This window comes from Panthera pardus, unplaced genomic scaffold, assembly GCF_024362965.1.
Source record: "Panthera pardus isolate Hobbes unplaced genomic scaffold, ASM2436296v1 HiC_scaffold_11, whole genome shotgun sequence".
NCBI lineage: Eukaryota > Metazoa > Chordata > Mammalia > Carnivora > Felidae > Panthera > Panthera pardus.
The window spans coordinates 95,525,161-95,552,289 of NW_026526666.1; the positions used below are offsets into that span (position 1 = coordinate 95,525,161).

At 53.5% G+C, this 27,129-nt stretch overlaps 1 protein-coding gene across 6 annotated transcripts in view; it reads right to left on the reverse strand.

Annotated features, from left to right (window-relative positions):
• Window positions 1–27,129, reverse strand: part of FHAD1 (forkhead associated phosphopeptide binding domain 1) — a 120,078-nt gene that overhangs the window by 21,763 nt on the left and 71,186 nt on the right. For 5 of the 6 annotated variants that reach the window (XM_019461458.2, XM_053898935.1, XM_053898934.1 and 2 more), the window contains 11 exons: window positions 26,751–26,821; window positions 24,111–24,263; window positions 21,151–21,258; window positions 20,799–20,906; window positions 16,992–17,099; window positions 13,566–13,673; window positions 7,898–8,071; window positions 6,086–6,302; window positions 4,665–4,749; window positions 4,028–4,134; window positions 2,049–2,208 (listed from right to left, as the gene is read on the reverse strand). In XM_019461458.2, the coding sequence (XP_019317003.2) occupies window positions 2,049–2,208; window positions 4,028–4,134; window positions 4,665–4,749; window positions 6,086–6,302; window positions 7,898–8,071; window positions 13,566–13,673; window positions 16,992–17,099; window positions 20,799–20,906; window positions 21,151–21,258; window positions 24,111–24,263; window positions 26,751–26,821 (1,399 nt within the window). The remainder of the gene's footprint in view (window positions 1–2,048; window positions 2,209–4,027; window positions 4,135–4,664; window positions 4,750–6,085; window positions 6,303–7,897; window positions 8,072–13,565; window positions 13,674–16,991; window positions 17,100–20,798; window positions 20,907–21,150; window positions 21,259–24,110; window positions 24,264–26,750; window positions 26,822–27,129) is intronic. The other variant, XM_053898933.1, reaches the window with a different exon arrangement.

Genomic DNA, 27,129 nt, shown 5'->3' on the forward strand with positions numbered 1-27,129 from the left:
TCACGTAGAGTCCCACGAGCCGGAGACTCTCCTTGTCCCATTTTACAGACAAGGAAACAGACACACAGCAATTTGCCGACGATCGTGAAACTTGTAAGTGAAGGAGGCTGGCTTTGAAGCCGGGCAGCCTGGGTCTGGAACCTGTTCTTTCAGCCACTGGGTGAACCTGCCTTGGCTATGAGCCATGAGGCATATAGAGCTACAGGGTTTTCACGAGATGTGGATTTTACTCAACCTTTCTTGGAGAAAACATTACTCTCAGGTCAAAATAAGGATACGTTACGGATGAAAATGCAAACTCACACGTATTTTTACGGATGAAAATGCAAACTCACATGGACTAACCCATGGGAGGACGATGAAATTTCACATTTATTTTAAGCTAACCTCTGGTACCTCAGTTTATACATTTGTTCAATTGATATTCATTAAGTTCTCTATGTGCCGGGCACTATGCGAATGCTGGGGAGTCAACAGCAGGCAAGATCTGTATCAGGGACCTCGTGGGGAAGGCGGACAATTAAACAGTCAATAGTAGCATAGCTATGTGAGAAGTGCTAGGCTGGATGGAGTTCATCCCAGCCCAGGGTCCCAGGGGATGAGGGACCCCAGGGAGAGGAGGAGCCCTTGGCTACGTTTGGTGGGGGTGAGTGACAGAGGGCTTCCTGGAGGAAGTGGCATTTAAGCAGAGACCTATCATTAGAATATGGGGCAGGGATGTTTGATGAGCATAGAACTAAGCAAAACCTTCCTTTACATGATAAGGCTGCGAAGCATGAAATACATGTCACCCATTCATCCACCCACCCACCCACCCAACTACCCACCCATCCATCCATTCATCCATCCTTCATCCATCCATCCATCCATCCACCCACCCACCCAACTACCCATCCATCCATCCATCCATCCATCCTTCATCCATTCATCCAGCCAGCCACCCAGCCATCCTTCATCCATCTAACCATCCATCCACCCACCCAACTACCCATCCATCCATCCATCCATCCATCCTTCATCCATCCACCCACCCACCCATCCACCTACCCATCCACCCATCCATCCATCCACCCACCCAACTACCCATCCACTCATCCATCCATCCATCCATCCACCCACCCAACCAACTACCCATCCATCCATCCATCCATCCATCCTTCATCCATTCATCCAGCCAGCCACCCAGCCATCCTTCATCCATCTAACCATCCATCCACCCACCCAACTACCCATCCATCCATCCATCCATCCTTCATCCATCCATCCATCCTTCATCCATCCACCCACCCACCCATCCACCTACCCATCCACCCATCCATCCATCCACCCAACCAACTACCCATCCACTCATCCATCCATCCATCCATCCACCCACCCAACCAACTACCCATCCATCCATCCATCCATCCATCCTTCATCCATTCATCCAGCCAGCCACCCAGCCATCCTTCATCCATCCACCCACCCACCCATCCATCCATCCATCCATCCACCCACCCAACCAACTACCCATCCATCCATCCATCCATCCATCATCCATTCATCCAGCCAGCCACCCAGCCATCCTTCATCCATCTATCCATCCATCCACCCACCCAACTACCCATCCATCCATCCATCCATCCATCCTTCATCCATCCATCCACCCACCCATCCATCCATCCATCCATCCACCCACCCACCCACCCAACCAACTACCCATCCATTCATCCATCCATCCATCCATCCATCCATCCACCCACCCAACCAACTACCCATCCATCCATCCATCCATCCATCATCCATTCATCCAGCCAGCCACCCAGCCATCCTTCATCCATCTATCCATCCATCCACCCACCCAACTACCCATCCATCCATCCATCCATCCATCCATCCTTCATCCATCCATCCATCCATCCATCCATCCTTCATCCATTCATCCATCCATCCATCCTTTATCCATCCATCCATCTCTCCAGGATTTACTGTGTACCCTCTCTGTGAGAGGCTCCCTGGGCACTTGGGTGTGTCTGGGCTCCCCACCCCATGAGGACCTTCCCACACACCTGAGTGCCTCCTTGAGGACCTCCAGCTCCCTGTCCTTCTTTTCCACCAGGCCAGTCAGCTGCCCCATCTTTTCCTTGAGCGCTTTGAGTTCGTTGCTTTGCTGCTGGACCAGGGCCACGTTCCGCTCCAGTTCCAACTTCTGCTTTTCACTAAGCTCCCCTGGGAGAAACAGGAAAGCTGGGGAGGGGGTCTCCTGCCTCAGGTCTCCGCCAGGGCCACAGCAGCTCTTCCAGGCCTACAAGAACCACGAGGCAGGCCTACCCTCCAGGAATTCTCCCGGAAGTGTGTGTGTGTGGTGGGCAGGGGCGTTAGGAATGGCCAGGGTCTGCTTGCACCTTAGCAAACTACAGCAAAGTACAGCCCTAGGTTCCAGAAGCTGTCAGGGCCCCGCCTCTGTGCTTCTGGCATTTTGAGCTCCCTGGCCGACCTCCAGCTACCTGCCTCTGCACCTGTTTGCCTAAGGGCGTTCGTGTTAAGGACTCTGGAGTCTGCTCTCCTGTGTCTGCCAGGTACCAGCCGAGGCAGGTGAGACTGGCTTCCTCCCCCTCAGGCGGGCAGCCTGGCGGCTGATTTGTACCCTGCTCCCCGGCGTCCTTCCCCCGCAGGGCTCAACCCCAGCTGCCCTCTCTGCCCTTGACTGACAGCACAGCTGTTATTCCCGTCCCAGTCCCGCTTCTCTGGCACCTCCACCACTGCCTCCCCCTGGGATCGCCTCTCAAATACACCACCTGCCTCGGAATTCTGGAATTCTGGCCTCAGGGTCAGCCTCTGGGAAAATCCAAACTGAGACACTCGCATGGCCTCAGATTTTCGTGGTAACCCGACAGGTTAGTTACCAGGAACACCCCCACTTCACAGATGCACAAACTGAGGCTCAGAGAGGTAAAGTGACTTGCCTAAACAACTCATGGGACTAGTAAATAGCAGACCCAGAACTGGGTCCAATGTCTCCTGATTCTAGAGCTGGACTCGGCGGCCTCTCTACTACACGTTCTCAGACCTCAGCATGGACGAAAATCACGCTTTGAAAAAGTCAGCCGTAAACGCCTTGGGAGCATTAACCGTTACAGCCGCAGGGAGCAAATACCACTGAAGGTTTTGGGGTGCACGGGGTTTGAGGTGGGGACAAGAGGAGTGTTCCCTAAACCTGGTTTTATCTCCTGACAGCCTGCCTGTGCCTTTCGGCCTCACGGAGGCTGGAGCTGGGAAGGAGGAGAAGGGCTACGAGAAGCCGGGAGAGGCCGAAATAAAAGAACGGGGGTGGGGGTGGGGCGAGAAGAGCCAAGCCGGAATGTTCAGCCAGACTTGCTCGCGCCCTTTTGTCCCTCCCCAGTGTAAGAGGCCCCTGCCGTCCGGCCAACTCCAGGAAGCAGGTGTGATGTAGGTGATTTGGCATCAGAGGCAGGGGAGGTGTGGAGAGATTACCCTGCTCTAGGTCCCAGAGCTGGGGAGGGCTAGGGTTTGTGCGGGCCCACGACTCCCTCCCTCCCAGCCTTTGCCTCCAGAGACAAATCCTCTTAGGTAAAAGGAGATTTCCCCCTCCCCCAAAGAAGCTGCATCTCAAGGCGGAGAAGATAAGGCAAAGTGGCCCCTGATAAGGCACGTGTCTTGCTGACTGAGGTACAAACGCTGTGACCGCCCAGGAAAGCAGGTCACTGGGATTTAAAAATGCGGTTTAAACGTTTATTTTATTTTTGAGAGAGAGAGAAAGAGAGCGAGCGAGCCTTGGTGGGGGGGGGGGGGGCAGAGAGAGAGGGAGACACAGAATCCGAAGCGGGCTCCAGGCTCCGAGCTGTCAGCCCAGAGCCCGACGCGGGGCTCGAACTCACGAACCGTGAGATCGTGACCTGAGCTGACAATCAGGAGCTGGATGCTCAACCGACTGAGCCACCCAGGCGCCCCCAACCCTTCCAGCTCTTAAGCCTGTTCTTTCTCGAAGCGGGTCGGGAAGTCAAGAGACACAGGCCATCATACAAACCTCTCAAGTCTGACATTCGGTTGTGGGCTTCCGTGAGGTTTTTCCTTAACCTCATGATGACCTCCTGCTGAGACAGGATTTCCTTCTGAGCGGCCAGTAGATCCCCTCTGAAATGCACAAGAAACGGGCCACGTCAGCTCACCTCAGGCTCGCTGGCACCCCCAGGGCCTGGACCCGGACGGGGCCAAGTAGAAACGCAAAGTGACCCTCCATCAGTGGCGTCCACGGGACACCAGTCCCAGCAAAAGGGATAAGCGCGTTCTTTAAACATCCTCAGAACAAAAACTGAATGCGATGCAAACGCACACACGGCGAGAGAACAGAGCATCCCCTCTGGATTTGGGCTGAGGCTGAGATGTGACAAGTGTCTCCTTCTTTCACAGACGAGGAAGCTAAGGTACAGTAAGGTGACATGACTGGGGGCCCAGGGCCCCACAACTGGAAGGGGTTGTATTTCGGGATCCGGGCATAGATCCGCCCAGATCTTTCCATGACACCATCCTGACTTGCGAAAGGAACTGAGAAACTCAGGTAACAGCAGGAAGGCCCCGGACCCTGCTCCTTTTCTCCGGCTCTGAGGACATGGCCAGAAGCAGGGGTCTCCGGCCTCGTGTGCACACGCCCCTCAGGTACTCACATCAAGGTGTCACCCACTTCGTCTTTGACACTGGTCTCCGTCGGAGGCACCGCCGGGGGCTCTCGCTGCATCACCTCCTCCTGGGCTGAATCAGGGGGACACGCGAGGGTCATCGCTGTCCTCAAACACCTGCGTCCTTTCCAGCTTAGCAACCCTCCCCACCCCGCCGCCCTCTCTGCCTAAAAAGCCCCACGTGTGTTCTGTGGCGCCGGCTGGCTCCCACCCACCGGCCACGTATGAGCGCACGAAATCTTCCCGGCTACTCATTTTCAGATGGGAAAATGGGCACAGGAGTGACAGGACCTGCCGGCGGCCACTCGGCTAAGCCGGTGACAGCCAGAGCCCCAAGCCCTGGGCCGCGCCTCCTCCCTATCCCTCCTCTCCTCCCAGACAGGTCTTGTCCTGTCCTCGCCTCCCACTTACTCCTCACCCTCAGTCACACGCTCGCCCCCTCACTTTCAATCACCAGGGGCTCATGGAATGTCTGCTTTATGGCGGGGACTGCGCTAAACGTGGGGTCACAAGGAAGTAGTCGTTCTTGGGGTCCCAGCTTAACCGTCCTCCCTCTGACCTGGAACTGGATTGGGAAACTGAGTCCTGCTTCACGCCCTTGTCACAGTGCCCTGTTCACCCTGGGTCACCCGTCAGGGCGGGAATTCGGTTGACAACCAAGACCATGGTTCTCAATCAGGGGCGAGCGTGCCCCCCCTCCCCCGGGGACACTTGGCAACGTCCGGAGATGGTTCTGGTAGTCCCACTGGGGTGGGGGGTGCTGACATGCAGGGGGTGGAGGCCGGGGACACTGCTCAACACCCACAGTGCGCAGGACGGCCCCCGCGACAAAGGCCTAGCCAGTTCCAAATGTCAGTGGAGCCGGGGTCGAGAAACCCTGGTCCGAGGCCTCCAGTTCCAGAACTCTCCCCCCGAGAGCTCAGCGTCTTTGCAATATATTGCGTTGCCTGGGTCATTTGGGGTGAGTAAGTGCTCACAGCTCTGAGTTCTTTTGTCAGCCCCTTTTGGGTTTATTTTTTAAGAGACCAACGCTGGCTGGCGATGAAAGTCCATTAGACAAAGTCGCAAATTGCTCAGGGCAGAGAGAAGCCTTTGAAAGGCCCCCGCGCGGGACGTTCTCAGGCGGAAAGGACACCCTCTGTCATGCTGCTCTGATACCCTCGGCAGCCTGTGCATCCCCGCCGGCTCACTGGCTCGGCACAAAGGACGTCCCTTCGCATTGCCGTGACTTCTGTCTGACGTGGGCCTCGAGGGCCCCAACCTCGCGGTGTAACAGGAAGCAAAGAGCCTCTGCAGACAGTAAATGAGCGAGGGGCAGCCTTCTCCTACCCATCAGCCTATGGGGACCTGCAGGGCGACCAGGCCCTGTCCCGAGCGCTAACGTCTGCTCGGCATTTCTTTGGACCCACCTGGGTCACTGTCCTTCAGAGTTGCAATCTCTCCTTCTATCTTTCTGTGGCGCGCGGTCACTGTTTGCAGCCTTTCTTCCAGGCTCACGATCGTCTGGGAGTGCTGTCTGATTTGCTCCTTGTATTCCACGACTTCGGTTTCAAATTCGTGTTTCTGTGCTTCCTGCTCGTCCCGGAGGGCCTTTACTGTGTGCTGCAGCCGCTCCTCCATCATGATCTGGGGGAACAGGGGGGTCCGTGTGCTCCTGGGAGCCGGGCGTGACGCCACTGACGACGAGAGCCAGATGCCCCCTTGGCACCCACAGGCACGGGACTCGGACCCACCTCGGGGCCTCTGCCTGGGCTGTCCGTTCTGCACGGTACCCTCCTCCCCCAGCTCCTCGCATGGCTGACTCCTTCTCGCGCGTCAGGTCTCAGCTCCGATGGCGCCTCCTCGGAGAGGCCCTTCCTGACTGCCTGTCTAAAGGAGAAGCCCGAGACAGCTCTCTAGTCCGTCATCCTCTTTCATTTTCCGTGATCTGCACGATCTCGTTTCTTTCCCATTCCCGCGAGAACGGAAGGTCCGGGGGAGCAGAAACTCGCCTTAGTTACCAACGGACCCACGGCCTGGATCCCTGCTCGGTACACGTTGGTTGAATTAACGAATGGACAACGTTGTAAGAAAAGGCCAAGGCATTCGTAGTTCTTAAAAGCAAAAGCCACCAATCATCACCAAGTGGTGAATCGGACCCGTTCCCGTGGCCGCCCTGCCCTTCTGTCTTCAGTGCCTCATTCCTCGCCCCCTCCTGCTTCTCCGACCACACGTTTCTTGGCTCTCTTGCTTTCCCCCCACATCCATTGGACCGCCAAAAGTTTGGCGCACTGTCGAACGTTGAGACCCCACCTGCGCCTAAGTCTGAATTCTTCACCTTCTCCGCAACAGAGACCCTGCCCCACAAGAGCCACCGTGACCTCCGTGTTCCCATCAACATGTCACCCATATGCCATCGTTGCCCTGGGTGCCCTGGCTTGAAGCCCAGGCTGTCTCGATCAGCACCGTCCTCTCCTTGGTGCTCGTGTCCCGTCAATCAGTTATCGAGTCCTGCCATTTCTCTTGTCGGAACTCCTTCTGGCCTGCTCCTGTGCGCAGGTCCTTATGAGCCTAGACTCTGTGATGGCCACTGTGTGCCCCGGCCTGAGCTGGCCTCTCCTACTCTAGTCCCTCTCAAATTCACTTTTGGTGCGCTTCTGCCCGATGAAGCCTCTATTACCTCCTTGCCCACAGACCTGTTGGTCGCGTGTACGAATGACAAACGAGTGAAATATTGAGCCCCGAGGATGGAGGGCCTTGAATGCCAAGCTAAAATTTTAAAACCTCATCTTCAAGTCTGTGGAACAGTCATTGATTACTAAGTTCTGGGGCTGCTCAGTCCTTCAGCCAGATGCTGTAAGGACCCTGTGTTACATCTTACAACGCCTGGAGAGAGGCCATCGTAGCCTCTGTTTACCTTTCAGACTAGACCACTGCTTCTCAATAGAGGGTGATTTTGCCCCCCACCCCCCCCCCACCAGAGGACATTGGGCAAAGTCTGAAGACATTTTGGGTTGCCACAACCGGGGGAAGGATGTTACTGGCATCTAGCAGGTAGAGACCAGGGGCGATGTTAAGCAGCCCGTGATGAACAGGACAGCCGCACACAGGAAGGGCTCATCCACCCTGGAACAGCAGCAGTGCCCAGGCTGAGAGCCCCCGGTCTAAATCATGAGTTCTCCCTGCATTGTGATCTTTCACTGAGGGAGAGAGTCTCCCGTCCCTGGAAGGCACCAACTCACCATTTTGGTCCTGGCCGTTTCCAGTTCGGCTAGCGTTTCATTTAATTTCACGGTGAGGCTCTCGGCTTTCAGGCTCTCAGCCACCTTGGTTTTCTGAGTCTCTTCTATCATGGCCAGCGCGTCATTTAACTTATTATTTAAAACATCTTCTCTTTGCACTTTCAAGTCTATTTCCTGGACAAACAGCAAACAGGAAATCAACGGAAATTCAGGAATAAGCGTTTACCCTAGCCGCCCCCCTCCCCTTGCTTCCAGAGAGGAGGCGTTTTCCTTCTGCCACCCGGAGCGCACTGAGTTTCACTTCTATTTTACGAGGCGGGTCCTTTAAATATTTGAGGAGGGAGGTCATGTCTCTGTCTCAATTTATTTTCCGGGATAAATGGGCTGAGCTCCCTCAGCCCTTTGCCACAGGGTCTGCCTCCAGCACCTTCCTCCCTGGCTTCGGAGGGACGCCCTCCCCTCTCTGCTCTGGGCTCCAGCAAGGTGGACTCTAATCGCCGCGTTCCTCTTCCTGGAACCCACTCTTCCAGCCCCGACTGTCCAAATTCCACTCTCCTCCCTGAGTCCCTCCTCAACCTCGTGGAACGTGAGCTTTGTGACAGGTCCTGTGGTGGGGGCTTCACAAACTTTGTCCATTTACTTGACTTTATTTTTTGTAAGTTTATTTACTTATTTTGAGAGAGAGAGAGAGAGAGAGCAAGCGAGCCCCGAGCAGGCTCTGTGCTGTCAGTGCAGAGCCCGACGTGGGGCTCGAACCCACGAACCGTGAGATCAAGACTTGAGCTGAAATCAAGAGCTGGACACTCAACTGACTGAGCCACCCAGGCACTCCTACTTGACTTTATTTTGAAAGAGGGGAAAATCTGGGGCACCTGGGTGGCTCAGTCGCTTAAGTGTCTGACCAGCTCAAGTCATGATCTCATAGTCCGTGAGTTCGAGCCCCGCGTCGGGTTCTGTGCTGACGGCCCGGAGCCTGGAGCCTGCTTCGGATTCTGTGTCTCCCTCTCTCTCTGCCCCTGCCGCTCACACCCTGTCTCCCTCTCTCTCAAAAATAAACAAACATTAAAAATTAAAAGAAAAATAAAAATAAAGAGAGGAATATGGGTGATGGGCATCGAAGAGGGCACTTGCCGGGGTGGGCACTGGGTGTTGTATGTAAGCGATGAACTACGGGAATCTATCCCCAAAACCAAGAGCACACGGTTCACACCATATGTTAGGCAATTTGACAATAAATTATATTAAAAAAAAAAAAAGAGTTTTAGGTTCACAGCAAAATCAAGAGGAAAACGCAGAGCTCTCTTACGTGTGCTCTCATCCCCCTCCGGAGACCCCGCCCCCATCATCCACACCCCGCACCAGCTGGTACCTTTGTTCTAACTGATGAACTGGCATTGACACCTCACGGTCACCCAAAGCCCATAGTCTACTCTAGGGTTCACTCCCTGCCGTACCCTCCGCGCGTCCGACCAAACGTATGAGGACGTGCATCCACCATTACGTTATCCCACGCGGTAGTTTCGCTGCCCTAAAAGTCCTCTGTGCTGCACCCATTCACCCCTCCCCTCCGCCAACCCCTGGTCGTTTCGCTGTCTCCATACTTCTGCCTTTTCCAGAACGTCACAGGCATAGTTGGAATCACACCGTGCGTGTGCAGCCTTTTCACGAGCGTTCTTTAATCCGATCTAAAACTCACGCTTGAGATGTGGCGCCGGGCATCCTCAGACTCTGTTGGTGGCAGTGCGAACAGGCATGACCTTCTTGGAAGGTCGCTGGGAACGTCCATCAAAAGGCTGAAAATGTTTACCCGCCGTGACCCAGTGATTCCATTTTCGGGAATCTGTCCTAAGGACGTCGCCTCACACCTGCACAAGGACCGATGCGCAGGGATGTTCAGCCAAGCGCTGTTTTTACTCCGGTGGAAACACAAACAGCCCCAGTGCCCAACCGCGGGGGCGGGGGGGGGGGGGAGGTAAATAAACTGGGGTCCATCCAACGGAGTGCAAACCCAGGTTATCCGTCCATGGCAGGTTATTGGAAGAATGTTCCATGACCTACAGACATTTTTGTAATGTATTAAGTTAAAAAAAAAAAATAGCATTCAGATCAGCGTACACAGTGTAACAGGGTAGGTCACTTTGTAACGAACTGCTGGGTGTCCAGGTCTATAATAACGATCAGCACGTAGAAGGTCTGGAAGGAATCCTATCAAAATGTCGCTAATGGTGAGTGTGCTCAGTGGACTCATGGGTAGTTTTAAATTTTCTTCAAAATTCTTAGAGCAAATAGTTGCTCCTTTTATCGCTGGGAAAGGAAACGGATTTAAAAACAACAGGAAAAGCCCTTTCTTCACCGTGTGACTCGTGGGAGCCTCGCCGGGGAGTTGCCCCAGTCCCTTCGTGTCGCCACTGAACTCCAGCCGATTCTGTCCGGGGGCCTTACCATCGCTGTCACCGTTGAGAAATCCCAGGGCGGACGAGGTGCAGACCTGGCCGAAGAAGGTGCTCGCCGAGGACACTGGCAGGCATGCCCCACAGAGCAGCCTGTCACCTACAGCTCACGGCAAGACCCCCCGGCCGTCCCGGCGAATCCACAGCAAGCCAACGGTTCTTTGATGGGCCACGAAGCCGCCCCAGGGCAGAGGACAGTGCCCGGCGTCTCTGCTCCTTGCCGGCAGCTCGGCTGCTTCCTCGAGGACAGGAACAAAGTCCACCGTCCGCACCGGTCCGGATTGACGTTTCTTCTCCCTTCTCTCCTCTTTCTCTTATGCCCGCTTCGGCGAACCTCAATCGTTCCCTTGTTCTTCTGTGTAGACGAGTGTAACAGCACGCGAATAAACAACTCTGTGTCTGGGTGGTTCTTTGACCTTGTACTTCCCTGGTCTTTCTTGGTAAATGGCGAGTTCCTGGGGAGGGGGGTCCCGATTCTCCGTGTCTGGTGTGATGCCACCAGGGTAACTTGGGGGCTATCGCGAGACCTCACCCTCTGGTGTCACTGTCGTTCTAAGGCTGTTGAGGATGTTGTTGGATACGCTATGTGATGATCCTTAGGAGAGATCCTCTCGGGGTCGAGTACCAAGAATGGCCCAATATCCGTGAACAATCGGCCCATTTTCTTTCTTTCTTTTTTTTGGCTGTGCTTTGAAATATTTATTTTATTTTATTTTGTTTCGTTTCATTTCATTTTATTTTAAATTTATATCCAAGTTAGTGAGCCTATAGTGCAACAATGATTTCAGGAGTAGATTCCTTAGTGCCCCTTACCCAGTTAGCCCATCCCCCCTTCCCACACCCCCTCCAGCAACCCTCTGTTTCTTCTCCATATTTAAGAGTCTCTTATGGGCGCCTAGGTGGCTCAGTCGGTTAAGCATCCGACTTCGGCTCAGGTCACGATCTCGCGGTCCGTGGGTTCGAGCCCTGCATCAGGCTCTGTGCTGACTGCTCAGAGCCTGGAGCCTGTTTCAGATTCTGTGTCTCCCTCTCTCTCTGACCCTCCCCCGTTCATGCTCTGTCTCTCTCTGTCTCAAAAATAAATAAATGTTAAAAAAAAATTTTTTTTTTTTAAAGAGTATCTTATGTTCTGTCCCCCTCCCTGTTTTTATATTATTTTTGTTTCCCTTCCCTTATGTTCATCTGTTTTGTCTCTAAAAGTCCTCGTGTGAGTGAAGCCATATGATATTTGTCTTTTTCTGACTAATTTCACTTAGCATAATACCCTCCAGTTCCATCCACGTAGCTGCAAATGGCAAGATTTCATTCTTTTTGATTGCCGAGTAATACTCCATTGTGTATATACCACATCTTCTTTATCCATTCATCCATCGACGGACATTTGGGCTCCTTCCATACTTTGGCTATTGTTGATAGTGCTGCTATAAACATGGGGGTGCATGTGTCCCTTCGAAACAGCACACCTGTATCCCTTGGCTAAATGCCTAGTAGTGCCATTGCTGGGTCGTAGGGTAGTTCTCTTTTTAGTTTTTTGAGGAACCTCCATCCTGTTTTCCAGGGTGGCGGCACCAGCTTGCACTGCCACCAACAAGGCAAAAGAGATCCTCTGTCTGCACGTCCTCGCCAACATCTGTTGTTGCCGGAGTTGTTAATCTCAGCTCTTCCGACAGGTGCGAGGTGGCATCTCATTGTGGTTTTGATTCGGACCATTTTCATCTGGACAGCTGTACGGCCACCTGCGTCTTCCCTTCCACTGTAACTGCACAGTAAACCCTGTGACCGCTCATCAATTTCACTGATCCACATTTTTTTTTGTTTTTTTAGCATCCACCTCCTTCGTGATCCATTTGATGTCCTGACGAATCTACTTGAAAAATGTTAATTTCTCAGGGCACCCGGGTGGCTCAGTTGGTTAAGCATCCGACGCTTGATTGTGGCTGAGGTCATGACGTCTTGCTTCGTGGGACTGAGCCTCACACTGGGCCTTGTGCCCACAGTGTGGAGCCTGCTTGGGATTCTCTCTTCCACCTCCCTCTCTCTGCCCCTCCCCCGCTCATGCTCGCTCCCTCTCTCTCTCTCAAAATAAAGAAGTAAACTTAAAAAAAAAAAAAGGCAGTGCCCGGCACTGATGTTAATCCGGATGTGGTTTACTGACACTCACTGCTCTGGAGTAGTGTTGTTCCTAGCACAGCACATCACTTGGGCGGCTTGTCCAGTCCCCTTGGGATTGGTGAGTCCACCCTATAGACAGTGATTGCAAATCTCTCTCTTCCCCCGGGGGTGAGGCCCAGGGAATGGGCATTGAAAACCACCCCAAGCGATCCTATGCATGCTAATGTTGGGGAAACTTTCTTCAAAGAAAATGATCAGAAGAGTGATGTGAATGGACTCCAAGGCATTTTTAGTCCCATCCGGTCTTCAAAGTCCTTTGAAATGGTATTTACCTGCATTTAAATTTAACCCCCTACGGTGAGGTTGTGTGTTTAATCTCTTGCCTTGAATTCTGCGATATTAACTCCTGTGTGTGTGTGTGTGTGTGTGTGTGTGTGTGTGTCCCTTGTACTGTTGGGACCCAGGAGGAGTGAATTATGTCCTACAGCTAGGAGGTGCCTAAGATGGGGTCCTGTGCAAAAGCCTGTGCCTCCCACTGTGTCTGCTGCTCCCAGGGATAATCGTGAATGCAGTTTGACTGGGAAGGTCATGATTATCACGATGACAAGTTCCGGTGGAGACATCGCTGTCGAGGTGATTGGCAAATTTAGGCACCCATCTCCTGACATCCCCTCTTTGGCCCCAGGCAGCTGAGCCCACGCACAGGATAGGAGGGAGAGGAGGGGACAATGCAGGGTTCTGGAGTCAGATAGTCCTGGGTTTGGTTCTGCCCCTCCACTTCCTAGATGCGGACTCATAATAATAGTAACAATAAAAAATAATAAAAGCAGCTAACACACAGAACGTCCGCTGAGTGCTGCGTGCTTTTTTACGTGCGGGTGTGCTTGTTAGCGATCAAGCCTCACAAGTCGATGAGGCTGATCTATTGGCATCACCTGGATTTCCTAGGTGGGGAAACACAGGCACAGAGATGGTAAGAAACTTGCCTCAGGCTGCACAGCCAGCAAGTGGCAGAGGTAAGATCTGAACCCAGCCTTCCTGCCTCCAGATCCCTGCTCTTAACCGTGCTGGGCTCCCCCGTGTCTGCTCCTCTCTGAGACTCTTACCTCCTTCTGCTTGGTGATTCGGTTCTCCAGATCTTGCACCTTTTTCTTTTCCTTCTCTATGGCCTCTTTTGCTTTGTGTTTCTCGTAGGCGATGCTGCTCTCTGAAATCTGGAAGTCAGAGACAACCGGTTTGAGGGAGCGTACTCGAGAAAGGAAGGACAACGGAACCTTGAGGGAAGCCAGGATTGCTAATCACGGAGATCAGTGAGTCAGGGTTTGGGAGCGAGGGCTCAAGGAACAGGATGCTCGCGGCCCATCGGAGAGAGGGATGCGAGTCTTGGCACGCCCGCCACGGCGAGAACCTGGAGGTCGTGTCTGGTCGGTCACCGCATAACGGAGAGGGTTGTTCATCACTCAGGATTTCTGGGCCGTGTTCAGGAAGTGACGCGCTGGTGAGTGGTCGGGTCCAGGCATTTGGCGCTGGGCCACCAACTGCACCGGCCTGTGTTGGCGTCAGTGTGGGCCCTTGTTGGGAAGTACCTGGCTTCTCGGGAGATGGGGCAGGAGAGCCTGAGTTGGGGCGGGGGGGAGGGGCGCCTCCTGTCCCAGCAGGCCTGATGCCTGTGGCTTCAGTCTCTGGCCTTCGAAGGCTTGGGTCCACAAATGGATGTGCAGGACAGTTTGGAACAGAGAACATATAGCCCCCAGGTCCGGTGACGGGGAGGGGACTGAGGCCCAGCCTCGCCTACACCAGCCCAGGAGGTACGCGGTGCAGGGGGGTTGGAAAACTCTTATTTGCTGCTTGGAATTCTTGCCGTTGTGCTCCCGTACAAACACAAAGTTCACCAAAAAATATTTTGAATTTATGCATATATGCACAAAGCCCTGAAGCGATACGTACTGAAATGTAAATAGCGGTTATTTTGGGGGATTGAGATTATGGCAATTTACATTTCCCTCTTCCCACTGGTCTGTATCTTCCACATCTTGTTGAGCGAATGTACGTTATTTGGCAAAAAGAAAATGGCTCGGAAATTGGAACAGGGAAGACGACTGCTGGGGCTGGGATGAGGCTCCGGGGATGCGTGGCCCTGGAGAAGACCATCTTCCCGACGGCCCTGCGGTGTCTGCGGCCTCCCTCCGCCCTGCCCTGCCCTGCCCTGCCCTGCCCGGGCCTCCCACCCCACCTGGGCTCTGACTCACCTCCCGGCACGAGCTTGGCATTTTCCCACTGCCAAGTCTGCTTAAGACGGTCCGGCCCCCGCCCCGCCAGTCGTAAGAGGCTGCCAGCCCCCTTCCGCACGCCCCGTGGGATTACGTGCTGCCCGGCTCGTCACCGTCGAAGATAATGACGACGATGCTGACTCCTCTCGAAAGGCCGGCAACGTGAGTGCCGGCCACCGTGCGCTATCTCATCCGCAACCCCCCAGATGGCATCTGCCCGGTCACCCACATTTGACCCGTGAGCACACGGGGACTGCAGCGGAGGAAGAGGACGGGCAGCGCGCAGACATCATGCCACCGGGGAGCGGGGGCGCACGCTTGGGCACCTGGGTCCCGGCCTACCCGTCCTGCCACCCGGCTTCCGGAGCCTGCCTTCCGCGTCCTCCTGATTAAAACCCCACCCCGCCCAGAGGCACAGACCTGCTTGTATGCTCGCAGCTAGTCTGGCACAGAGGCCACCGCCCAGTGGGCCACCGCAGGGCCCCCCCCCCCCCCGAGCTTCGAGACCCCACCCCCGGCCCACACATATATGGGACCCTCCGGGCACAGCAGCTGACAACAGTTTGACCTCACTTCCTGCCTGGGCCGACAGGGTCCTGCTGCCGAGGTCTCTGCTTGACTGTCTGCCCTCCCCCCCGCCCCCCACGTGGGACAAACCACCCTCCCCACCCCACCTGGATTCTGACCTCACCCGGGTAGGCGGCTCATAACGAACACGACGACTCCGCACAACAAATCTCTACGGTGGTTCTGTCTCTACAGCCACGTTACAGATGGCTGCACAGAGAGGGCAAGGTGCTTGCCCAGGGCCACACAGCCTGGTAGGGCAGGGCTGGGGACGTGGACCAGAACCGACACTTGTAGCCTCCCAAGCGCTGCTGCTTTCCCCCGTGTGGCTCCCTTCCCCGACCCCTCATTTGGCTTCCGTCTCGTTCCAGCTTTGCTCCCTTCGTCACGGCGCTGCCCCCCGTCCCCCTGGCGAAGCCACGTCCCCATCCTCTGCAGTTGGGCCACTTTAGCCAGTGGCACTTTCTCCCCCCGGATGTTCCCTTCGTGCTCCGTCGCCCCTCCAGCTCTCACTCACATGTCACCCCTCAGAGAGGCCCCCCTGCTTGCGGTCACCTCTAGCCCACCTGTTTGACCTTCCCCCAGGCTTGGGGCTCTGCGGTTACCCTGTGCACTTGTTTATCTGGTGTCTCTCCCTCCGGCCTAGAGTGGAGGCTCTGGGAGGGCACGGCCCTGGTCCGTCTCGTGCTCAGCCGTGTCCCCAACGCCCCACGGGGCCTGGCACGTGCCCGGCGCTCGGGAAATATTTGTGGATGGATGAACGCGACAGGATCAAGCAATCCATGGAGTCATTAGCCCTGTTTCTGGAACTTCCAGGGGAGCCGGCACGTGTCCAGTGCCCGTGCCCCCCGTGTCCCGGAGCCCAGCTCGTGGAGCTGTCACTACAGGTCGCCTCTCCCTGGCCTCCAGCTCCTGAGAGCCCTTCGTTGATTTCCTGAGGGGGTGGGGGGGGGCGGAGGACGGTGTGGGTGTCTGGGCTAACCTGAGTGACACCCCCCCCTCTCAGCCGTGGGCCGGCCTTCGGTGGTGGCTCCAGGCAGGTGTGGCTGCTGGGCCCAGGCCCGGGCTGGCGGATGCCTCCGGCTCTCCCCGGGCACGGCACTCGGGCCTGCCCGAATCACTGTCACTCTCTCCCTGCTTCTTCTCATCCATCCCAGACCCTGGTACTTATTTGTGTGACTGCCACGTGAGCCTGTCCACGCCGTCTTACTCCGCACTGCCTGGGTCTCCACAAAAGGTCTATGAAGCCGGGAGACCAGAGCCAGGAGCCATGCTGGGCCGTGTCACGAACACCTCCGAATGAGGAGGAGGAAGGTGCTGGCGGAGGGACCGACCCAGACTCCAGACCAAGGGTTCTCCCCCGGAGCGCGTCTCTCTTCCCCGGGGAGCCGGGCGTCTACACGCAAGGCGTGGTTCCAGGTACTCTGTATACATCAATCCGCTTGGCCCTGAGAGGCAGGGGCTGTTACGACTCCCATTTTACAGAGGAGACAACTGGGGCACAGGAGGCTAAGTGACCTGCCCCGGGTCACACGGCTAGTAAGTTGCGTGTGACTTCGGCCGCGTGCTGCCCGGTGCCTGCCCACTTTCCTGCCAGACTCTACGTCCGGGTGCGGAACCGCGGCCTCGCGCCTGGCTTCGGGGCGCCTTCCGCAGGGGTTCGGACGGCCCCACTTCTCTCTCTGCTTCTCATACCTCCTTCTGTTGGGTCAAGTGGTTCTCCAGATCTTGAACTTTTCTCTTTTCTGCCTCTATCGCTTCCCTTGCTTTCCTTTTCTCGTAGGCCACGCTGCTCTCCAAAACCTGAAAATCAATGACCAGCCTTTTTGGTTGCCTGCACGTTTGGGGTCGGGGAGGGGGCGGGGGGACACTGCTCATTATGCTAATGGTGATAGTAGCTAAAACTCTGGGTTGGCATCACGTGCCAGGGCCCGTGGCTGGCACTTCACACCCAGCGAACCCTCTCCCGGGTGGAGGAGTTGGTGGTCCCATTTTATAGATGAGGAAACCGAGGAACAGACGGTGAAGGCCCAGGGGTCATGCAGTCTGTCGGTGGTGAGGTCAGGGGTTGAGCCCTGTGCAGAGGAAAAGTGCCCTGCGCGTGCACAGAGGCCCTTGGTGAGGGGCGAGTGAACAGGTCTTTTTTTAATTAAAAAAAAAAAAAAATGTTTTTTTTAAGTTTCTTTATTTTGAGGGAGACAGAGACAGCGCCAAGTGGGGAGGGGCAGAGAGAGAAGAGACGGAGAATCCCAAGCAGGCTCCAGGCAGAGCCTGACGTGGGGCTTGAACCCACGAAACCGGGAGATCATGACCTGAGCCGAAACCAAGAGGTCGGACACGTAACTAACGGAGCCACCCAGGCGCCCCCGTCTTATTTTGGAGTCTGAGCTCTCGTCCCTGTGCCAGGCAGTCTCTCTGATAAGAAGGAGAAGCTCATCAATAATGGATTTCCTATCACTGAAATAAATCTCTTAAAGAGAATCAGGCCTCAGGATGAGGGCCGTGTCCCACATTCATGAGCCACAACAGACCGATTTCTGGAAGGGGCGGGCGGGGGTGAACCTCACAAGTGACGCTCTAAGAGGACGGAGGGAAGAGAGTGTGGTTAGGTGCTCGTGCTCGCGGAACTTTATTTAGGAAGTTATTTGCTGATAAGCTATTCAGTTAAACGGCCTCATGCAAATCACAAAGATGCGGATTAGCGGCGAGGCCCCTGTTTCCAGTCACTGCCACAAATGGCGCCTCAACTTTCAACGGGGTTGAGTCATAAGCATCAGCTTGGCTGCAAGATGTCTGGGACTCGGAACCTGGTTTCCGTTATATAACCAGTGGTCAGGGCCCCAGGTCAGCCTGCGTGGCGTTTTTAAGCCGTAACATGGCTGAAACACTATATGTTTTGCAGTGAAAAGCCGTTTAAGAAATCCCAACGCTCAGCTGTTCCCACAGTGCCTAAATGAAGCAGAAAAGCAGTCACATCATGGATTTTGAACATCGGAGGTGGGATTCCGGTAAGACATTCTCCTGCAATTTGTGAAAGAGACTCGAGGCCACTTCCCAGGGACTTGGACTCGTTCCACGGCCTCTGATCTCACAACTACACTCAGGACCTTCCTCTCGGCAGCTCCTTTGAAGAAGAGGACTGTCTCTTGCGTGACTCACACACACGGGCTCTGTGCCCCTCAGCCGCTTTGCTCCCAAGTTCCCGGGCAGGTAATGGGAGTTAACCTCTAGCGGTGACCTCAAAACCCACATCATGAACTAGCATTCTGTTGTCCTTAAAGATTCATCTGGAAATGTGGCAGCAGGTCTAATAAAAAGGAAAATCAAATACCAGTTTGAGGTTGGTTGAAGTCTGTGTCTGGGACTTTTATCTCCGAATCTGCGTCAAGAAACCCCAGAGGAAAAAAAAGAAAAGAAAGAGAGAAACTGCCAAGAGGTTCTGTCAGGAGAGGTGGGCCGACGTTTGCCTGGGCCTGGGGTGAGGCTCCTCCCCGCTGTGAGGCTGACCTCATCGCGCTTCCTTAAATATCTCTCCTGAAGTCCCCTGTGACCTCAAAATCTCTAAATTCAAGGGCCTTCTCCAGGCTCTTGAGCTGAGCCGTTGACCTCTTGGTGGCATTTGGCCCCAGTGAACCCTCAGGAGTTTCTGCTCCTTGTCACCGCCCCCGGAGAGATAACTCAGGGCCAGGCCTCAGTGACACTGTTTACCTGGGGCAGCAGAGCACGGCTGTGCAGGAGACCTGGGACATAAACATCTTCCCTCCTTGGGTCAGATCAGATTGACCTTATGCCTCCCGCGGCGGGTGGGCGAGGACTTTCCTCTGAGGAGTGAGGGTAGGGAGGGGCTTGATGGGGAAGAAGTGCCTGGACAAGATACACAAGTGGTGATCACGGCGACATTCACCGAGCAGCAATTCTGGGTCCAACACTTCGCTGCACGTGACCGCCAATGCCTCACGGCCACCGTTTAAAAGAAGGGAGGTACTGAGACCTCTGTGGCCAGTAAGTCGTCCAGCCGGGATTCGAACCTGTGTCTCGTCCGGCTGCAAGGCCTCTGTGCTGCTTCACGACTGAAGAGTTGACGAGAGCAGTGGGTGAAAGAGACCTCGAGGTCCGAGGGTGACCCCAAGATAAACCCGTGTCGACAATGTAACGGCACTTGCCCCAAAGCTGGCGTGGGAACGTCAGTACAGGTATGACGTCTTCAAGGGGGGAGCAGAGTCCTGGCCTGGGCCACCACGGCCAGAGAACTGGGTCCGGTTTGGGAAGAAAACAGCCCGTGGGTTGCAGACTCAGACATCTACAGAGGCCAGACAGGTACCGGCACTAAAGTGGGCTGCGTTTGCCGCAACAGGGTGTGGTGAGGGCTGTGGGAAATCACTGCTACTTGGCTGAGCTCCCGTCCAGTTCCACCAAGTGGAAATGGGGCCAGGTCGGCTGACTTTTCAGGAGAGGAAGGAAATCTGGATTTTTAAAAATGTTTGTTTATTTTTGAGGGAGAGAAAGGGCATGCACACGAGCGGGAGTGGGGCGCAGAGGGAGGGAGAGAGAGAATCCCAAGCAGGCTCCGCACTGTCAGCGCAGAGCCTGATGCGGGGCTCGATCTCATGAACCACGAGATCATGACCCGAGCTGAGATCAAGAGTTCGACGCGTAACCCACTGAGCCACCCGGGTGCCTGGAAGTCTGGATTTTTAAGTATATTTTATGAATTCAAAATAAAACACTCTGGGGCCAAATGTTAACATGTCCACAGGCCCTTTCCAGCCAGTGAGCAGCCAATCTGTGACTTCTGGACAACAGGACAGGTCAGGGGAGGGGACCAAGGCCAGGCTCCAACCCTGGGATGCACATAAGGAGACACAAGGGCATTCGGGTCTGGAGAGGAGCAGGTGCCTCTATTTCCAAGCAGTTGAAAGGTTATTATGTGGACGAGGCGGGAGGGGGGGGGGGGACAGGTCTTACAGGAGCCAGTGATGCTCTTCTGGGAGAATGAGTTTGAGGCACTTAACCAAAAGGAAGAATTTTCTGCCAGCCGAAGGCATCACCACTGGGACGGACTGCCTGGCCTGTCGAAAATTCCTTAATGATGGAGCTGAAGGCTGGATGATTTTAAGATGTCGTTGGAGGACTGACACAGCCCTGAAGTCCCGGGACTCTGTACCTTTTCCACGTCTCTGCTTTGGGACATAATCTCTAGGCCGAAGATGTTCAGGTCACCAGCCCCAGCTTGTCTCCCAAGTCCTCTCTGTGACTGTATTTTGTGCTGTTTCCAATTTTTCTGACTGGCTGTCAAGGTTACAACTCCAGAGCTCTCTCCCTGAGCTCCCAAGCGTCCCGGGGGTAGCAGAGCCCTCCCAAGGACTGATCGCTGTAGGAAAGCTCTGTCACGCTCTACCCCCGTCATCTGTGGTTTGGAACTCACTGCCACGTGGCCCTCAAGCCAGGTTTGGGCTTGAGCCCGCTTCCCCCCCCCCCCCCCCCCCCCAGCCCACTGCATACCTCCTTCTGGCAGGTTAAGCGACTCTCCAGCTCTTGGACTCTTTTCTGTTCATCTTCTAATGCTTCCTTCCCTCTGTGTTTCTCTTGAGCAATGCTTTCCTCCCAAACCTGAAATCCAATGGCCATTGTTTGATAGACACAGTTACCATGGCAGGAATCTGGACTCTGTGCCAGGAACTGCCAGGGTAGCTTTTTGCTGCTCACCACAATCCCACGGGGCAGACGGGGCCGACGGGGCAGCTAGGAGCAAGGGACCCAGAGCAGGCAGGCTCAGATCAGAGCCCGAGGCCGGTCCTTCCTGGGGGCAGGATCTTGACGGGGCTCGGGCTGACTGTCTCCCCCAGCTGCTCACCTTCTTCTGGCGGGTTAGGCGATTCTCCAGCTCTTGGACTCGCTTCTGTTCTTCTTCTAATGCTTCTTTTGCTCTGTTTTTCTCTCGAGCAATGCTTTCCTCCAAATCCTGAAAGTCAACGACTGTTGTTTTACCAGACACGGTTACCATGGCAGGAATGTGGACTCTGTGCCAGCCACTGCCCGGGCTCGCTCTTTACTGCTACAATGACCCCACGGGGGGAGACTGTGGGCAGCTAGGAGCAGGGGATCTAGAGCAGGCCGAGATCAGAGTCCCCGGTCAGTCCTTCCTGGGTGCCTGACCTTGGGCAGGTGAGAAGCCCCCGTCTCGCTATCTGTGCAACGGGGACAGAAACGGTGCTTCCTGCATGGGGTGAGCGTGAGGGGCAGACAAGAGGCTGAACGTGAACTGCTTGGCATGTGGTCACCGTTCATTCATAAGGGCGGTCGGTTAGTTCCTCTGTGATCTTCACTTTGCAGAAGGGGAAACAGAGAGATTGAGGAATCTGCCAAATTTACTAGTAAACCACAGGAACAGGGATTCGAACCCGGATCCATTTGACTCGAGAGCCTGTGTTTCGAACCTGGGGTTGGCAACCTAGGGCCCACTGGCCAAATCTGGCCTGCTGTCTGTGCCTTGTGAATAAAGTTTTATTGGCATACCTCCTTGCTCCCTGTTTGTAGGTTGCCTAGGACTTCTTCCGCACTACGACGGCAGACCTAAGCAGTCACGACAGAACAGTGTGACCTACAAAACTGAAAATATTTACTATCTGGCTCTTTCTGCAAAAAGTTCGCTGACCCCAATCGAAACCATTTGTGTGAGCAAATGGTTGTATGTTGTTACATGTTGTTACGTACGTGTTGTTAACCGTTCGTTTGTTACTTGTTACGTACGTGTCGTTAACCGTTCGTGATAAAAAAGTATTAGCTCGATGAAAGAACCTAGAATTTCTTACTAGTGAAAGAGTGTCCTCAACAAGTCAGGATGTGTGAGAAGGAGTTCAACTAATGAATTTTGACACACGTATTTCGAGAAAGGGTGGGGGTGATGGGGTCGTGTGGTGTGGGGAAGGTTCATTTAAAATCGGGACCCCTGGAGTTAAGTCTGCAACAGGACTTTTAGATGAGTCCCTTGGGTCAAGGAGATCTACTAAGTGTCTGGGGAATGATGACCCTCAGCAGGATAGTAATGACCATGAGCAAGGGTGCTGTCTCGGCAGGTACCTGACCGTGCTCTCTGCTCCTCGTGGGCTGGTGTGTGCCGAGGTTTGTTCTGTTTAAAGGGGGTTTGAAGCCAGCCCTTGAAACCCTGTCTGCATCAGGACTGAGGCTATAAATGCGCGTCGGGGAGGCTGGTGCCCAAGTCGGTGTTGAACATGGTAGGGCGGAAATACCGTGTACCCACAGTGGAAAAAGTCAACCCCAAATTAAAAGTAAAATAAGACATTTGGAAAGGGAGAGGGTAATCAGGGAGGAGCGAGGAAGCAGGGGGAGAGCTCTGTGAGGCGTTTGCAGAGTTCCAGCTCTTTCTGGTTTTATTTTCCTCTCTCTCGAATGACATGCTGGCTTTTTCTACGTCTAATTGACCTTCGGAATGGACTCATCTGGTTTTAAGGCTATTAATACTGCCTTACGTACAATTTTGGTCAGATGCTTCTTCCCTTTTTAGTCTTTCTAGTCCTTTTTTTTTTTTTTTTTTTCATAAAAGGCAGAAAGGCAGAGAAAGGGGCAAACAAAAAAAGAGGTAGAAGGAGGAGAGAGATTTCTTGAAATAACCGGGCATGAATCAGAGGCTTAACGAGGCAGAGAGGTCTGCAGAGCTGACGTGTGACAGAGAGGGATGGTCCGAGCTGGAAGTCAGAACTGGCAGGTGCAATCTGCCTCGGGTCGGGGGGAAGAGCTGGGGTCCAGCAGATCTGGGGCGGCCGTCTCGAGGTGGGTGGGAGCAGGCAGGGGCAGCCTGTAGTGGTGATCACCCATGGCTGCATTCTGGAACCACCCAGGAGCACTTTGAAATCCGAGTGCATGAGCCACACCCTCGCCTCAGTTAGATCAGAGCCTGGGGATGGGGGTGGGGGAGAGGTGCAAAGTGCTAGCACTTTTTAATCTAACTGCCAAAGTCAAGAGCCACTGATCCAGGATGATGGCAGTGAAGTAAATCCATGGCCGTCCCTGAACATCAAAAAGGGCTGAATATAGGACAAAGATGAGAATCGACTCATTAAATGCAGTTTCCTGGACTTCTCCAGAGATTCTGATTTAGTGGGTCTGGGCTGGGGCCCGAGAATCTGTATTTTTAACACGTGTCCAGTTGGTTCTTATCGGGCAACTCTGGGAAAACCTTCCTCTAAGACTTTGCTGCTGAAAAGGTAGTCTAAAGACCTGTGCTCTCGGCACCAGCTGGGAGCCTGTTAGAAGTGCAGAATGCCAGTTTCTGCCCCAGCCCTGCCGAGTCAGAATCTGCGTTTTAAAGCCTCCCCAGGTGCTTCGTGGGCACCTTTAAGTTTGAGAGGTGCTGCTGTAAAGTATCTCCTAGCTGGCTTGGGTTTTAGAAAAGTAAGTAGCCATTTTGTCCATTTGTTTCCTATGATACGTACATGAGAGCGGACGACGGAAATAATATGAAGTCGGTCCCGCACGCCCTCAGAAGCGGTCCGTCACTTACAAACCAGGACCTGTAACAGTGACCTGAACTTGTTAAATCAACTGCGATATCTAAGCAAATAAGCTACCGTTTCCAGGAACTTCAGTAACCTTGATGTTTCAAGCCAATTTCGCTGTGAGTTTTAGAATTCAAGCTTCATGTTAATTCCTCCAACATTACTCATTCATTTAATTAATTTAGTTCCATAGCACTGAACAAGGAGTTGTTGAGATTTCTCCCTCTAAGAACGTGCCCTCGGAAAAGGCCACTCTGTCACTTTCCAGGAGTAAAGACAATGACAGGCACCGCCTTACCTCCTTCTCTTCCAACAGCTGCTTGATTCTGTCTCTCAGCTTCTCCTCTTGCTGGAGCCTATCCTCATTCAGCTTCTCCTTCTCTGCCAGATGCTCCTGCAGCTTCTCTTGCATGAAAGACTGCTGAGCTTCCTGAGAGCTGTGGATTTTGATCTGAAACGAGAGGAAAGGAAACTGAAGCTGATGGGGGGTGGGGGGCGGGGGGGGGGGGAGGGAGACAAGACTAATTAAAGGAGTCATTTCAACTTGTTTTCTTTTTAGAAGTTCTTTACCTCTGGGGGACAGGACAAAGGTTTACACAAAACTTTCTTAATGCTGAGCCTAGTTGCCAGTAGTGAGGCAGTTGAGTACAGTGGTTAAGGACTCAGACTCTGGATCTGGATAGAATCTCAGCTCTGGTTCTTTCTAGGTGCTTCTCCATTTAGAAAATGAGGTTAGTAATAATATCTACCTCTTAGAGTAAAGATTAAGTGAGATCGTGGGGTGCCTGGGTGGCTCAGTCAGTTAAGTGTCCGACTTTGGCTCAGGTCATGATCTCACAGTTGGTGAGTTCGAGCCCCGCGTCTGGCTCTGTGCTGACAGCTCAGAGCCTGGAGCCTGCTTCTGATTCTGTATCTCCCTCTCTCTCTCTGTCTCTGTCTCTCTCTCAAAAATAAATAAACATCTAAAAAAATTAAAAAAGAAAGATTAAGGGAGATTGTGATGGAAAGCTTTTAACACAGTGCTTAGCACATAGTAGGTGCTTAGTAAATGGCAGCTAGAATTATTAGTTATTATTAGCTGAGTGGAAGAGAAAAAGCAGTTAGTTAGGATCAGAAGGCCTGAAGTTTTGTCTTGATTCTTCCATCAGCTAGCTGTATGACATTGAAACAGTCACCTAGCCTCTGAGGCTTCATGTCCAGACCTGTAAAATAAGGAGAATGGACTAGATCATGGACTGACAAAGTACTATCTACAGGCCAAATCTGGTCCCCTCCAAATTTTTATAAATAAAGTTTTATGGGAACAGAGCCACGCCCATCGTGCTCATTCATTTACATACTGTCTGTCTATGGCTGCCTTTACAGCAGCAGAGTTAAGTAGGTGTGACAGAGACTTTATGGCCTAAACTATTTACCACCTGGCCCTTTGCTTTAGATAAAGTTTGTTGACCCCTGGACTACATGGTCTGTGGGGTTGATTGCAATACCTTACCTTCCCTCTATCCATATGTCTTTGGCTACGTACCTTTTTTAATTTATTTTTTAAATATTTATGTTTGAGAGAGAGAGAGAGAGAGAGACAGACAAAGGGCAAGTGGGGGAGGGCAGAGAGAGAGGGAGACACAGAATCTGAAGCAGGCTTCAGGCTCTGAGCTGTCTGCCCAGAGCCCGATGGGGGCTCAAACTCACGAATCATGAAATCGTGACCTGACCCGAAGTCAGATGCTTACCCGACGGAGCCAGCCAGGCGCCCCTCTGGCCATGTGCCTTGCAGTGCCCACCCATATCCTGCCCTGACACTGAATTCAGCCATGTGACCTGCTTTGGCCAACGGGATGTTAGCAGACGTATCCCGGCAGAGAACTGAAAAGCATTCTACGATCGGGCTGCTTTCCCTTGTACTTCTGCATCGCCATGGGAACGTTCCCAGGCTAGCCTGATGGAGGATGACAGACAGATGGAGGAGAGTAGAGGTGTTCCAGCTGAGGCCAGCCTCAAGGGCCAGCCAACACCCAGGTACTTGGGCAAGCCCGTCCAAGACTGGTGCACCCACCTAGCGGCTGACCCTAGACACGTGAGCCACGAACAGTAATTGTGGAATGCCACTGAAGTTTTGCGGGTGTTCATTACACAGCATTGTACGTCAGTAGCTACGAGAGTGGTCCGATCCCTAACCATCAACTGCCTCTCAAATGTTCATATTACGCAACTGTTCCTAATTCGTCTCCCTGTACTGTTGCTAGTCGTGTTGTTCCACTGCATTCAGTAAGCACACTTTTCAACATGTGGTGGTATTTATCTCTTAATTAAAAACATTTTTTAAATTAATTTCGAAAGAGAGAGAGAGAGAGAATGAGTGAACGAATCCCAAGCGGGTTCCGTCCCACCAACCGTGAGATCGTGACCTGAGCTGCAATCGAGAGTTGGATGCTTGGGGCACCTGGGTGGCTCAGTCGGTTCGGCGTCCGACTTCGGCTCAGGTCACAATCTCGCAGTCTGTGAGATCGAGCCCCGCGTCGGGCTCTGTGCTGACGGCTCGGAGCCTGGGGCCTACTTCAGATTCTGTGTTTCCCGCTCTGTCTACCCCTCCCCTGCTCACGCCCTGTGTCTGTCTCTCAATAATAAATGAACGTTAAAAAAATTAAAAAACAAAAAAAAGACTTGGATGCTTAACCAACTGAGCCACCCGGGTGCCCCAAGATGTGACGGCATTTAAATCTTTCTGATAATTCTGACAGAAGGAAACAAGCATCCTGTCCTTGCCCTTGCCCTCCTGGGAGATCTTAGCCACCCTGTCTGAATCTTTTTGTGTCAAACGGAGATAACATGTCACCTCTCGGGGAAGGTGGACTGACTGGTTAACAGAGAAAAAACAGTGCACGGTGCTATATAGATGCCAAGGAGGAGCTGAAATGAACTTTCAAAGTTAAAATATTACCTGAAGTTCCTGGGTTTGGTTTGTAATTTTCTTGTAATGTATCAGAAGATATTCCAGATACAGAGACAATCCTTGAAAAAAGAAGCAGAGAGAAGTATTAATTCATTTCGCCTCCTTTGCTTTCCGAATAACGTAGTAACAGAGCTTGCGCACAGGTGGATGAGGGCAACGCTGTCTTCCCACCAGGAAGACCCGAGTCTCCGTCCGACGTGTGGTTTAAAAATGGTTGGCCAGTCTTGGCTGGGCTCAAATCGAGTTTCTTGTTGAAGGTGGAAAGTAAAACCCATCCGCAGAGCACCTACTGACTGTGTCCACCGGGTGCAAAGCCCCGAGCCGAGTGTGGGGGATGCTACGAAGCCATTCGTCAAGGTCCAGTCTG